The sequence below is a fragment of the Protopterus annectens genome, chromosome 3.part0, assembly GCF_019279795.1.
Source record: "Protopterus annectens isolate FY-2018-M chromosome 3.part0, PAN1.0, whole genome shotgun sequence".
NCBI classification, from domain to species: domain Eukaryota; kingdom Metazoa; phylum Chordata; order Ceratodontiformes; family Protopteridae; genus Protopterus; species Protopterus annectens.
The window spans coordinates 1,934,610,971-1,934,625,597 of NC_056731.1; the positions used below are offsets into that span (position 1 = coordinate 1,934,610,971).

Below are 14,627 nucleotides of genomic sequence, written 5' to 3' on the forward strand. Positions count from 1 at the left end.
CCCAAAGCAGAAAGAAAGGGAGGTGGTCATAAAGTAGAGGGGGCGGCTAAAAGGCCCTGCAAAACTGCAGAAGCAAAGCCTGCCCTACACTTAGAGTAGAGAGGTAGATTGTAGTGCTTGGAAAAAGTATGCACTGAACTCCAAGTTGCAGCTTCCAAAATGTCTTTGGTAGGAACTCCTCTGAGGAAGGCAGCTGAAGTGGCAGCAGCTCTGGTACAGTGAGTCCTTATATTCCCTGGGATTTGCTTTCCATGGTGTGAATAACAAAATCTGATTCCATGAGCAATCCATTTAGAAATGGTCTGTTTTGAAATGGCTTTACCTTGGGAACTTGAAGCATAAGAAACAAACAATTGCTCTGATTTCCTGATGTCCTTGGTTCTGTCCAGGTAAAAATGTAGTTGTCTGTGTACATCCAAGGAATGTAAGATCCTTTCCCCTTTATTTTGAGGAGTGGGGAAAAAGTTGGCAAGTGAATAGTTTGATTTAAAGCCACTTTGGAAACCACTTTAGGCATGAAAGTAGGATTAGTCCTTAAAGACACCCTGTCTTGATGAAAAATAATATAAGGTTCCACAGCCATAAGAGCTTGCAACTCTGAAACCCACCTGGCAGAGGTCAGAGCTGTCTTCCAAGATAAAACCTTGATGTCAGATGAGGCAGCAGGCTCAAAAGGAGGTAAGGTGAGCTTTTCCAAAACATAGTTAAGATCCCAGGCAGGAATGGGAGGAGATCTAGGAGGCCTTAAGTTCTTAGCTCCTCTGAGAAATTGTCTCATGAGCTGGTGGGAAAAGATAGGAGGGTCTGTATTATAGTGAGCAGAAATAGCAGAGGCGTGTATCTTTATGGAAGAGAAAGAGAGACCCTTATGTAAGAGGTCTGACAGGTAAAGTAAAATCTGAGGAATGTTAGGAATAAGAGGATCAGAATCCTGAGCCTGCATCCAGGAACAAAATCTTTTCCATTTTCCTGCATAAGATTTTCTAGTGCTAGGACGTCTGGCTTCTAAAATGACATCCATAACCTGCTTGGGTAGGAGAGAATGAATCAAAGATCCTGGATTAACCAGGCCGCCAGGCTGAGAGTTTTGAGATGGGAGTGTAGAATCTGACCCTGGTGTTGGGACAGAAGGTTCGGAATCTGTGGTAAAACCCAGGGTGGCTCTAGACATAGGTTTCTCAGTGTTGGGTACCAAAACTGCCGAGGCCAATTTGGGGCCAGCAAGATTATCATCTTGGGCTTGTCCTGCTTGATCTTTAGTAATACCCGTGGAAGAAGAGGAAGAGGCGGAAAGGCATATCCCGAGAGGTTTCTCCAACTGAATGATAGAGCATCCACTTTCCAAGCTTGATCGTGGAAAGTCCTGGTGCAAAAAATTCGTAGTTGATGATTGAGGTGGGATGCAAAGAGGTCTATGTGAGGACATCCCCAGACTGCTGTAATCATCTTGAATATGTCAGAGTCCAACATCCATTCGTGGGGATCCGAAAGGTTTCTGCTCAGACTGTCTTCCAGGAAGTTTTGCTTCCCTGGTAGAAACTGTGCTTGAAGGTCCAGATTGCAAGCTAGAGCTGTGTTCCAAAGATCCATGGCTAGTCTGCAAAGGGGGTAGGAATGAGATCCCCCTTGCTTGTTTATGTACCACATAACTGTGGTGTTGTCTGTCCGTATCAGTAGTTGTCCTGGTTGTAGAAGATTCCTGAAGGCCAATAGAGCTTTCTGAACAGCTAACATTTCTTTTAAATTGATATGCAGGTGCTTCTGATCCTTTGTCCAAAGGCCCTGCAGACAGTTGCCCCGAAAATGGGCTCCCCATGCATAATCTGAGGTGTCCGTGGTTAGAATCTGAGTGGCAGGAGGCAGACAGAAGGGTTTTCCTTTGTTTAGAGTACATGCCTTGGACCACCAAAGGAATTCCTTTTGAAGACAAGGCAGGACGGAGATCAGTATGTCTAGACTGTGACAATGCTGAGACCATACACTTTTTAGGTACCACTGTATTTTCCTCATATGTAGTCTTGCATATGGTACGAGAAGGATGCAGGAGGCCATGTAACCCAGAGCCTGCAGGAATTTCCTTGCAGATAGCTGAGTTGTAGTTGCCAAGGTTTTGAAAGTTGAAGCCAGCTGTAACCGTTTTTTATATGTCAGAAATGCCATCTGGGTTGTCGTGTTTAGAGAGGCGTCCAGAAAAATTATCTGTTGTGAGGGTGTCAAATTTGACTTTTTTATGTTTACAGTGACTCCCAGGAACTTGAGAAGATTCTGAACAAACTGTAGATGGTGGAGTAAGACATCCTTGCTGTCTGCCTGAATAAGACAGTCGTCCAGATAAGGGTAAATTTGAATTCCCTTGAGTCAGCAATAAGCTACTACTGGAGCCAGGCACTTGGTAAAGACCCTGGGCACGGTAGACAATCCAAAGGGCAGTGCAGAGAATTGGTAGTGCCTCGATCCTGCCTTGAACCTGAGGTATTTTCTGCGTTCCTGTCTGATGAGAATGTGTAAATATGCTTCTTTTAAATCCAAAGTTACCATCCATGCATTTTTGGTCAGCATTCGGAGAAGCTGCTGTACAGTAAGCATCTTGAATTTTGGTATCTCTAGAAAGGTGTTCAAGACGGACAGATCCAGGATGGGTCTCCATGAATTTTGCTTCCTGGGGACTAGAAAGAGCCTTGAGTAAAAACCTTGTCCCATCTCTGAAAGTGGAACTAGTTCTATGGCTTTCATAGCCAAGAGAGCTTCCACCTGGTTTAATGCCTCTGACCATTGATGTTTTGGAAGATCTGGCCAACCGCTTGGCCTTGGTGGGGTATGAAAATGGAATTTGTAACCTCTTGAAACCACATCCAGAACCCACTTGTCTTGGGTTATATGAGTCCAATTTAGATGAAAAAGAGAAAGTTTTCCTCCGAGAGGGGCTTCCAGGCAAGAAGTTCCTGCAGCCCAACAGAGAGAGTCATTGAGTCTGTTTTCTATGAGCTTGCGACCTGTCTTCTCCTCCCCTAGGGGTGGAAGCAGTCCACTGTCTTGGTCTATAAGAGGCTTGCGTTTGAGGCCTACCACGGGGGCGCCTATATCTACCCCTCTGAGGCCTGTCTGAATTGGGAAAGGACCAATTTTTTGTAGGCCAATTCCTGCTAAATCTGGGTGGCTGTACTTGTAAGAAATCTTTAACTGTTTGCATGGACTTGGCCTTGTACTCCATCTTTTTAATCACGTCTTCAGCTTTAGATCCAAATAAAACATTATGCTGAACAGGAGCATCCAATAATTTAGCCTTTACCTGATCTGGCAAATTTTGTTCCTTTAACCATGCATGCCTTCTAATTACTGTGCCAGAGGCAGCAGCCCTACAAGAAGCCTCCAAGGCATCAAATCCACAGTGTAAACCATGCTTCCCAACTTGTTCAGTGGCATGCAATAAGTCATGTAGTTCCTTATCATCTGCACAGGCGGAAATGGAAGTTAGCTTTTGCTTTAAAACAGACAGGAGAAATTGCTGGTATTTCAGCATATGAAACTGACAGTTCAAAGCCCTAATAGATAAAGTAGCAGAAGTGTACACTTTTTGCCCCATCTTTCTAAAGATCTGGAATCCTTCTCAGTGGGAATGGGGTTTTTAGCAGAAGTGGCCTTAACGCCCTTAGGACCCTGAGAAATGGTTTCAGGGTCAGCAGTAGGGTTCTTGAATAAAAACTGGTGGGAATCAGGAACCCTATAGTATCTGTCTGGCTTAACAGGAGCTGGAGGAAAAGAGTCAGGAGTTAAGTTAGCCTCCGAAAAAGCATCATCCACAATATCCAAAATAGGAGGAATAGCCAGGGGCCTATGTTGGGGAAGAAGAAGAAAATCCCTTAGTCTTTTCTTAGATTCCGAGTACTCCTGTCCTTTCCAGTGGAAATGTTCCCTCATTTCATGCAAAGTTTCCCCAAAAGAGAAATCCTCAGGGGGGGGGGGAGCTGAAGGAATGGATTCCTCAGCATCAGAATCCTCATAAGGAGGGAAAGAATATTCCTGGTCAGAAGAAGAAACAGAAGAAACAGAAGCCTGATCAGAGGAGTCATAATAAACTTCCTGCCTTGGCCTTTTATCTGGAGGGTAGTAAGTAAGTCCTCCGCCATTTTAAGTAACTGCTTCTGAGACTTGGGAGCCAGATCAGAAGAGGCCTGGGTTGCAGTCTTTGATTTGGAAGGAGTCTTTGCCTTTGTCTTTGGCTTTGCCTTTATAAGAAGATGAGTAGGCCTGAAAACCCCTTCGGAAGCCGGTACCTGCACAGCGGCTCCGGACCCATCCGAAGGAGCACTGTCCGAAGGTCCAACTGAAATATTCAAAGGCCTAGTTGGCTCCTCATGGGAGTCCGTTTCGGCTATCGGTTCCGAAATGGCCGACGACAGGGGCTGCAAAAGCGCCTCACTGACTACGGCCGAACCTGATGCTGGCTCCGCTTGTGCGATATCGTCTCATTTGGACCTCGGAGGCCTGTCTTTGTCCTTGCGTCGTTTATGAACTCCGGTAGCCGGAACCGTATCCGACGACATTTTGTAATTAAAACGCCTACCGAAGTAATGAAAAGCAAAATCGTACCTTCGTTTAATAGTACGTTGATTGAATCTAGCACAAAACCGACAACTATCTACGTCGGGGTCAGGACCTAAGCAAGGAATACAGTAAGAATGAAAATCCTTATGAGGTATTTGCTTCCCACATAAAATACAATTATTAACTTTTTCTGACATCGGACTGGAGCAAGAAAAAAGTTTCCCCAACGGGGTACTTAGCTTTGAGTAGAAGAAGATAGTCTTCGGACTGAAGTTTGATTAGAAAAAATTGTCAGGAGTCAGCCGACCGGCACTTGCGAACTGCTATCACCGCACGGCAAGAAAAACTGGAGAACATGGCGTCGGCTGTCAGCTTTGTACTCCTGGCACTCTGACGTCAGGGAGCATGGCTGAACAGCCGACGCCGGACCCAGACTTTGGGATTCTGGCCGACCGAGGACTGCCTGCCGGCAGGGGAGAACCCTACAGTCATGACTGCAACAGTGAAACACGATGAACATCTTGTGGGTGCTGGTTTAGGCTTTGGAGTTTCAGGCCTCAGTTTTTCTGAATGAACAACCTTAGTGGTCTTTTTTTAAGAGCAAGTGACCAACACCACCACACAGTCTCCTGCTATCTTTCCTCTAACTAGGAGTGAGTTGGCACCAACCCCCATCTTGCTAACCGCATAACAGGTGCTGAGAGTTGGGGCCCCTAGACAGGCCAATGCCTCGGTGACTTAGATCCATAAGAATATACTAGAAGCTGAAGACATGGTTGCCTGCAAAGCAGTTGTGCCAAAATGCTTGTCTGAATCCAACTGCACAGCAAGGCGACTGGGAAACCACATTGTCAAGTTTGATAACACCAGACTTAGAAAACTGCAGATGTCAGTCGGACTGTCCTTAGCTTCCTATTTCTTCTACTGTCACTTTTCTGAGAGTTTACAGTTCTAAGGGAGGTTACCAGAGACCTTGGTCCATGTCACAGTGATAAAGAACCAAGAATGTGCACTCTTGTTTGTTGTGCACTCCCGAAGAGACTTCTCTTTCCTCTTGATTGCCTTCAGAATAAATAAATCATATAGTGCAGAGAAACACACGTCATGATCTGCATCAAAATAAAACAGACAATGAAAGTGTCTGTTTACTCACTTGTAAATAGCTAATTTAGGTGCACATTACTGCTCACAAGTTGTATATTATGTACACTCATATGTGCTAAGATTGATTAATTTCATTTATCACAATGAAAATAGTTGTACACTGTTGTATTTTTAATTTATTTATTTAAATCTGTTTATCGGGGTAGAAAAGTAATCAGTGTCTCATTACAGGCTCAGCCCTTATATTAGTATATTATACTATAACTTACTACACTATTATGTCTACTGTTTTATACTGATTTATGTTAACCATATTACTGCTCTGTCTGCTTATGTTGTGAATGCTTTATGGCCTGGGTAGTGGCTGAAAAGGGTCTTGTAGCAGCTTACCCACCAAGTAGGCAAGCATTAAAAATAAATAAATAAATGTTGAAATTCTTGTGTGATATCTGTCTGCCACAATCCAAACAATTGTTTTTCTTTACAAATACTTCAATATTAGAATTCCTATGCGACTCTGACAGCACTACTGCTAACACAAAGTTAAAACGCTTCACCTGTGGGGAATTTACTCTTCTCTGGAATCAGACTAAACCACTCAGCAAAGGTTACACAGCATGTGACTGTGCTGGCAATGCTACAAGAAAGATCGAAAAATGGTGTTGACTAAAGCACCTGCTGTATCACTGACATACAAGTAAGCGGGAGTTGGCAAAGGCCAATGGGGAAAGGTACATCTCTGGAAGCCAGGCCAGCCAATAGGCTAACTGCAAGCAGGTATCCCAAAGAAGAGGGCTGAACAGTGAACAGTAACATACAAACACTTACAATAATAAGTATTAAATAGACTCCTGCAAACTAGGAACCAGCCTGTGTCAAGACTTTAGATAACTGCATCTAGCACAGAACACAAAAAATAACTGTTCACTGCCTGTAAAAATAAAAGTGCAACATAACTGATGCACTTGTGTTGTGTTAGCCAGAGTCTGCTGAATTATATATTCTGCAAAGTTATGAGACAAGAATTTTATTATTACACTGCAAGGTCCTTTAGCCCAGTCTGAAATGAAACACAACAAGACTATAAAGGAAGGACAGTCACCCCTTGGGAATGCACAGAAAAGAAGGTTAGACAGTCAAAGAATAATTCAGTTATGTGCCAACATCTAACATAATAATGATGCAGTAAAAAAAAAAAAAAAAATGGCTACTTACCATAATGATCCTCTGTGCAAGGCGTGTTCGGGCAAGAAAGTAGATGACTCTCAGTCTTTTGGGGAGGCGAAGGGTTCGAAAAGAAGAGCTGGGATGCTGAAGGGTAATGGTATATGGGTTGGTAGGTTGTACAGCAGGCTGGCGTTCATACCTCTGTGGTCTGTTGTTGGGCTTTGTACGATTCAGGCAAGCTTCAGCAGGGAGGCGCTTGTTCAGGTCAGCAAGCTATGAAAAGTACAAAATCAAAAGATAATCAACAGTCTTAAAACAATATAACTAATTAAGGAAATTAAATCACTTAATTAAGAATAAGGCAAACAAAGGAATGGGAAGATTATTTCATTAATTATTTTTGAACAGGCAGTAGCACTAGGTCTGTGACCTGCATTCAGTACACAAACCGAGTGAGGGAAATTTCCTTAAAGGAAAACAATGCCTTCTGATTTAAATATCCTCATTAAAATATGTTTTTTTAGTCCTTCTCTGATGATCCCCATCATGAAAATTGTACATAGTAGATTAAGAAGTATTAGTTCCAACTGTTTTCTGCACCTTCCTTATACTGTAGTGTATAGTAACAGCTTGGAAGGAAAAAATTTACTCTTGTGAATGGAAAACAGTACGTGTTGTCGCTGTTTTGGTCACATCATGGCTACAACTTTAAACAAAGAAGTTTTGTACTCACCATAATGTTCCAGCTAGGCTGTCCATTTTCATTCTTCCTCAACATGTGGGTTCAGATCAGACTCGGCCACTTTTTACAGCTCGTGTCCTACTGCAAACTCTCGAGCTCCTCCCTTACCCATAATGCTGTAGTCCCCCTCCATTCCTCAGCTCTTGTTGGTTGCTTTTTACTTCTAAATAACAATGTTTATATGAGAAACCACTAACTGGAGCTCAAAAAAGAGGAACACTGGTTCCTCCAGTTTCCTCTCGATCTTCCAGAAACCATGAACAATAAAAAGTAGGGGGAGGGGAGTTGAGAAGGAATGAAAATGGACAACACAGATGGAATATTATAGTAAGAATAGAACTTCTTTATCTGATGATGTAAATTTTCATTCATTCCTCAACATGTGGGACAGACTCTCCAGCTACCTGAATCCCAGGTGAAAAAGGACATTCCTGAGTACTGTTGAGCCGAAGGCTGCTCTTCCCCGGATACCAGATCAACTTTGCAATGAGCAATAAAAGTATGAGGATAAGCCCAAGTGCCTGCAGCACAAATATCATCCATGGAGTATCTGGATAAAAATACTGAAGTGGTTGTCATGGATCTAGTTGAATAAGCTCTCCTAGCTGATGTAACAGCTATCAAAAATATTGTTTTCCAAGTTAAAAAAAGAACTTATGTACTCACCATAACGTTCCATCTGTATTGTCGATTTCTCATCTCTCCTCACACATGGGTCCAGGTTCGATACATCAGATCTGATTGTCTGTTAGCAAGCTCATGGCAACCAAAACAGCTCTTGGATACCTCCCCTTACCAACTATTCATCTCTCCCCATTACTTCAGATCTTGTTTGCTATAACTACATCCACAGAAAAGGAACTTTAGTGTTTAATACCCAAACAGATTTTAAAGGAGACCATTTCTGGAGTATAAGGAAAACAAGCTAATCTCTTCCCATTCAACCAAGAACCTCAAGGAGGGGGGGTTGGAGGGAGGTGATGTGATGAGAGATGAAGAATCGACAATACAGATGGAACGTTATGGTGAGTACATAACCTCTATCTGATACTGTCAATTTTTCATCTCATCCTCACATATGGGGCCAAGTCCCCAGCTACCTTTACCCCGGGTGGACTCACAGGAGAATGTTCTTCAGAACCATCGCACCAAACGAGGCCCTTCCCCTGGAGACCAAATCTAACTTGTAATCAGTGATAACGGTATGATTGGTTTGCCCATGTGGCTGCTGCACAAATATCATCCAAAAAAAGCATTTGTCTGGAAGACTGCAGATGTGGCCATCGCCCTGGTACAGTGAGCTTGAATGGATTTGAGAGGTTTTATGCCTTTTGAAGACTAAATGAAGGAAATTCAACTAGAAAGCCATTTTCATAAGGTAACTTTGGAAACTGGTTTGCCTTTCCTAGGGTCTGCTAATGCAATAAACAATTGGTTTGCTTTCTGAAACTCTAGTTCTACGTGAATAGAAATGTAACTATCTATGAACATCCAACAAATGTAGTACATATTCACCTTTATTACTAAAATTAGGGAAGAAAACAGGCAAATGTATAGCTTGGTTAATATTTGTTTGAGAAACAACTTTGGATGAAAAGAAGGAGTTAGTATGCAAAGAGATTCTGTCTTTATGAAAAACCAAATATGGGGTGGGGGGGGTGGGAAGATAGCACCTGAACTCCTGGTATCTGTCTCGTAGATGTGAGAGCCACCAAAAAGATAGTTTTCCAGGATAGGAACTTAATATCACAAGTTGCTGTAGGTTCGAAGGGTGGTTGAACAATCAGACTCAGAACCAAATTAAGATCCCAAGGGGTGAGGGATCCTTGTGGGGAGGTCTTAACAACATGGTCCCTTTTAAGAAGGCTTTGCAAAGTTTTTGGGAAATGAGAGATAAGTTGTCTATCCTAATGTGAAAATTTGAAATGGCTGCTAAATGGACCTTAATAGTAGAAGCCACAGCTATGTTACTGACAATATGGGCTAAAAATTCTAGAATAGAGTGAATGGGAGCCATGAGAGGATCCATAGTGTGTTGTTGAGTCCAAATTACAAACCTCTTCCATTTAGTCCTAGAGAGTTTTTGAGTGGTTGACTTATGGGAGGAAATCAGAATGTGACGGAAAGGGGAGGCGAGCATAAATTGTCTGGCAATTAATGGAACTGGAGGAACCAAGCTGTCAGCTTGAGGTTGTGAAGGCTGGGAGGAAGCATTCCTGACAGGTGTGACAGAAAATCTGGAAAGGGTTCCAAAATCCAGGGTTCCTTCTGTAGATGAGGCCAGAGGAAAGGAAACCAGATTTGTTGAGGCCAATATATAGGCCTCAAGGCATTCTTTAGCTATGTCAAGAATCTAAGTGGCAATGCTCAGATCTGATCGGAGTTAGTACAGAATGGCACAAAATACACTGAACCAACCGATATTGCCAACATCCTATCAGACAGGTTCAGTGCAAACTTCACCCCCCTCTCACCTCCAAAAGGACCCATAACCATACCAGAAGAATGTAGAGTCCCTGAAATCACAGACAGGTTAAAACAGCCCTCTTCAAAGCCAAAAACACAGCATCAATGGGACTGGACAGTGTCCCAGGCTGCGTCCTATACGAGCTCAGAGACGAACTAACCCCTTACCTAAACACACTGTTCAAACTCAGCCTCTCCACAGGCTATGTACCCACAGAGTGGCACACAGCAATGGTTATTCCACTCCACAAAGGTGGGGTACCAGTGTTGGCGTGGCCAGTCTAGAGCAATCAAAATCATCCTTGGTTTGTACTGTTTGATTTTTAGTAGTACTATGGAGAGCAGAGGCAGAGGGGGGAAGGCATAGACTGATAGGATTTTCTAGCTGAAGGACAGAGCATCCACTTTCCAGGCTTGTTTGTGGGGAGTCCTTGTACAAAATTTGTCCAATTGGTAGTTCTGGGGAGTGGCAAACAGGTCTGTATATGGGCACCCCCATTTGCTTGTCAACATGTTGAAAATCCTTGGTTCCAGTTTCCACTCGTGTGGGTCCATGAGGTTTCTGCTTAATCCGTCTGCCAGTGTATTTAATTTTCCTGGCAGGAACTGAGCTTGTAGGTGCACTTGGTAGCTCAAGGCTGTTTTCCACAATGCCATCGCTAGTCTGCAGAGGGGGTAAGAATTTGTACTCCCCTGCTTGTTTATGTACCACATAACAGTGGTGTTGCCCGTCTTTACCATTAGTTGTCCTGGAAGAATGTGGTCCTTGAAGGCTGTCAGAGCATTCTGTACAGCTAACATTTCTTTTTGATTGATATGCAGGTGCATTTGACTTGGGTTCCATTTGCCCTGAATGCACTTCCCTGCCAGGTGAGCCCCCCATGCATAGTCTGATGCATCTGTTGTTAGGGTTTGGGCAGCAGGGGGTGGTGTGAAAGGTAGTCCCTTGTTTTGGTGGCAGGCCTCTGCCCACCAAAGGAACTCTAGGCGTAGGCAAGGTATGATAGGAATCATTGTTTCTAGGTCCTGAGAATGTTGACACCATAGACTTTTTAGATACCACTGCAGTTTCCTCATATGCAGTCTTGCATATGGAATTAGAAGAATGCAGAAAGCCATGAACCCCAAGGCTTGCAGTATTTGTCTTGCAGATAGTAGGGTTTCTGTGGCCACTTGTTTGAAGCAGGTTGTCAAATGAATTTGTTTTTCTGGCGTGAGTTAAGCCACCTGGGAAGTTGTATTCAAGCTTACTCCCAGGAATATAATTTGTTGACAGGGTACCAGGTGTGATTTCTTTTCATTTATGGTGTACCCCAGACAAGTTAGAACCCTTTTTACAAAGGCCAGATGATTCAAAAGTATGTCCTGGCTTTCTGCCTGAATTAGACAATCGTCCAGGTATGGGTATATCTGAATATTTCTTTGCCTGCAAAATGCAATAACTGGAGCTAAGCACTTTGTGAATACCCTGGGCGCAGTAGATAAGCCAAAGGGCAGTGCAGTGAACTGATAGTGCGTGTAGCCTGCTTTGAAGCATAGGTATCTTCTGCAAGATTCCCTGATTGGGATGTGCAGGTATGCTTCTTTTAAATCTAGTGTTGCCAACCAGGCATCTTTGCCTAGCATAGGAAGTAATTGGTGAAGAGTCAGCATCTTGAATTTTTGAATCTCCAAAAAGGTGTTTAGAGTAGACAGGTCCAGGATAGGATGCCATGAATTGTCTTTTCTGGGTACCAGGAAAAGTCTTGAGTAGAAATCTTGTCCCTTTTCCTCTTCTGGTACCAGTTGAATAGCCCCCATGCTTAAGAGAGAAAGTACTTGTTTTTGGGCCTCTGCCCACTGATTTGGGGGTAGGTCCGGCCACCCACTGGGTGTTGGCAACATGTGGAAATGAAATCTGTATCCCTGGGACACTGTATTTAAAACCCATTTGTCCTTGGTAATGAGTTCCCAATTCTTTGCATGAAGAGCAATCTTTCCCCACAAAGGGGAAGTCAGTTGATAAGTGCTTGGAAATTTTAAAAGGAAGTAATTGAGACAGTTTACCATAGCGAGGAGTCTTATTACTCCCAGACTTGGAAGTGGAGGCCCATTACTGCTTAGTTCTGAGAGTCCTCTGGGACTGAAACCTGGGGTTTTTGCTGTGTCTGGGTTTGGCTTGAGAAGACCTGGAAGGGGCTGGAAAGGACCATTTCTTAGAGGGTCAGTGCCTACTAAATCTAGGAGGCTGAACTTGTAAAAAAACCTTTAACAGTTTGCATAGATTTAGTTTTATCTTCTATCTTTTTAAGAACTTCCTCAGCCTTGTTGCCAAACAGGCGGTCCTGATTTAAAGGAGCATCCAACAATTTAGCTTTAACATGATCAGGCAAAGATTACTCCTTAAGCCAAGCATGCCTTCTGATTACAGACGCAGTAACAGCAGCCCTGCAAGAGGCCTATAATGAATCAAAACCACATTGCAAAGTATGTTTTCCAACTTGTTTGGCAGAATGCATTAAATCCTGTAATTCTTTATTTTCCAGACAGTCAGGAATCAACATCATTTTCTGTTTAAGCAGTCCAATAACATGTTGCTGATATTTTAACATATGAAACTGACAGTTTAAAGCCCTAATGGCCAAGGATGCAAAAGTGTAAACCTTCTTACCCCATCTATCCAGTGCCCTGGAGTCTCTATTAGAAGGGGTAGGATTTTTAGCAGTAGAAGCCTTAATGCCCTTGGGCCCCTGTGAAATAGTCTCTGGATCTGCAATAGGATTTTTGAAAAGGAACTTGTGGGACTCAGGGACCCTGTAGTATCTGTCAGGTTTTCTGGGAGCAGGAGGCAGGGAATCAGGGGCCAAACTAGATTCCGAGAAAGCATTGTCAACAATGTCTAGTACAGGAGGAATAGCTAAAAGCCTGTGCTGATTTAGGAGAAGGAAATCCCTAAGCCTCTTTTTTGAATCAGAAAAATCCTGGCTTTCCCAGTGGAAATGCTCCCTTAGAGTATGTAAGGTTTCCCCAAAAGAAAAAATCCTCAGGAGGGGAAGCAGAGGGAATAGAGTCTGCTGCATCAGAATCCTCATAAGTAGGTAAGGGCAAATCCAGATCATCAGAAGAGTCAGGAAAAAAACAGAATCCTGATCAGAAGATTCATAATCAACTTCAGTCCTAGGCCTCTTAGAAGGGGGAGGGGGGGGGTTGGCTACCCCTGATTAGAGTCATTAGATCTTCAGCCATTCTTATCATTTGTTTTTTAGGCCTAGAGGTCTGAGCATGTGGCCTGGGCGTTGGATTTTTAGACATGGATCGAGATTTAGGCCTAAGTAAAGAAGGAGGCATCGGTTTAATACACAAGTCCGTAGGCCTGAATACACCCTCAGAAGCCGGTGCCTGCACAGCGGCTCGGACCCATCCAAGGTAGAGACATCCATAGGTTCCATAGTTGAAGCATCTCGCGGCATACCAGACTCCAAATGGTTCTCAGTAGAGGCCTGCGAATCAGAAGTAGGGATATCAGGGGCTGCAAAAGTGCCTCACTGAGTACTGGCAAACTGGCGACTGGCTTAGGAGAAGCGTCGTCGGCAGTTTTGGACCTCGGCGGCCTGTCTCTGTCTTTATCTTTGCGTTTTTTCGGAATCCCGGTAGTTGGATCGCTAACCGATGACATTTCTGGATAATTAAACAGAGAACCGAAATATTTAGAGGCGAAAATATACAGACGACGGACAGTGCGCTGATTAAAACACAAAACCGACAGCAAGGTATGTCGTGGTCAGGGCCTAGGCAAGGAATACAGTACGAATGAAAATCGTTATGAGGTATTTGCCTTCCACAAGTAATGCAATTATTAACTTTTACTGACATTGGTAAGGAGCAATAAAAAGTTTCCCCAACAGGGTACTTAGCTTTAGTTGAAGACTTTGGTTCTGAAAATAGAAAACGAAAATTTCAGGAGTCGGCCGACCGGCACTTGTGAACTGCTTCTGCTTCGGGCACCGCATGGCAAGAAAGACTGATGTAATGGTGTCGGCTGCATGTTTTATACCCCTGATGACCTGATGTCATGGAAGAAGGGACAGCAACTGACACAGGACCCAAGACTTTGTTAATCAGGCCGACTGAGGGCTACCTGCAAATAGATAACCCAAATGTAATAACTGCAACAGTGAAACACGAAGAACATCATGCAGCCAACGCCATTACATCAGTTTTTCTTGCCCCAGATGTCAGGTGCCTCCACAATAGGAAGCAATTATATGGTATGAAACACCCCAGCAAAAAGCAAATACACATGATATAATATATGCCAAACAAGGAAGAAAGGTAAAAGTCAAGAGAAGTCAGGGGGCTGGAGGGAGGGTAACCAGTACTGCAACAGTGAATACACTCGAACATCTACATTTATGGTAAGTGTACACAACTGTACTATGTTCTTCGTGTTTCACTGTTGCAGTCATCACATTTGGGTTGATTCCCAAAGCTAAGGAAGGGTGGAGGTAGTTAAAGAGCATTAGGGCTAGCAATAAGGCCCTGTAAGACTGCTGTGGCAAATCCAGCTCTGGATTTAGAAAAGATACGCAGGTGGTAATGCTTGGTGAAAGTATGTACAGAGCTC

At 43.4% G+C, this 14,627-nt stretch overlaps 1 protein-coding gene across 2 annotated transcripts in view; it reads right to left on the minus strand.

Annotated features, from left to right (window-relative positions):
• Nucleotides 1-14,627, minus strand: part of LOC122797194 (SREBF chaperone) — a 2,019,897-nt gene that overhangs the window by 994,485 nt on the left and 1,010,785 nt on the right. For both annotated transcript variants that reach the window (XM_044066018.1, XM_044066017.1), the window contains exon 12: nucleotides 6,865-7,089. In XM_044066018.1, coding sequence (XP_043921953.1) covers nucleotides 6,865-7,089 — 225 coding nt within the window. The remainder of the gene's footprint in view (nucleotides 1-6,864; nucleotides 7,090-14,627) is intronic.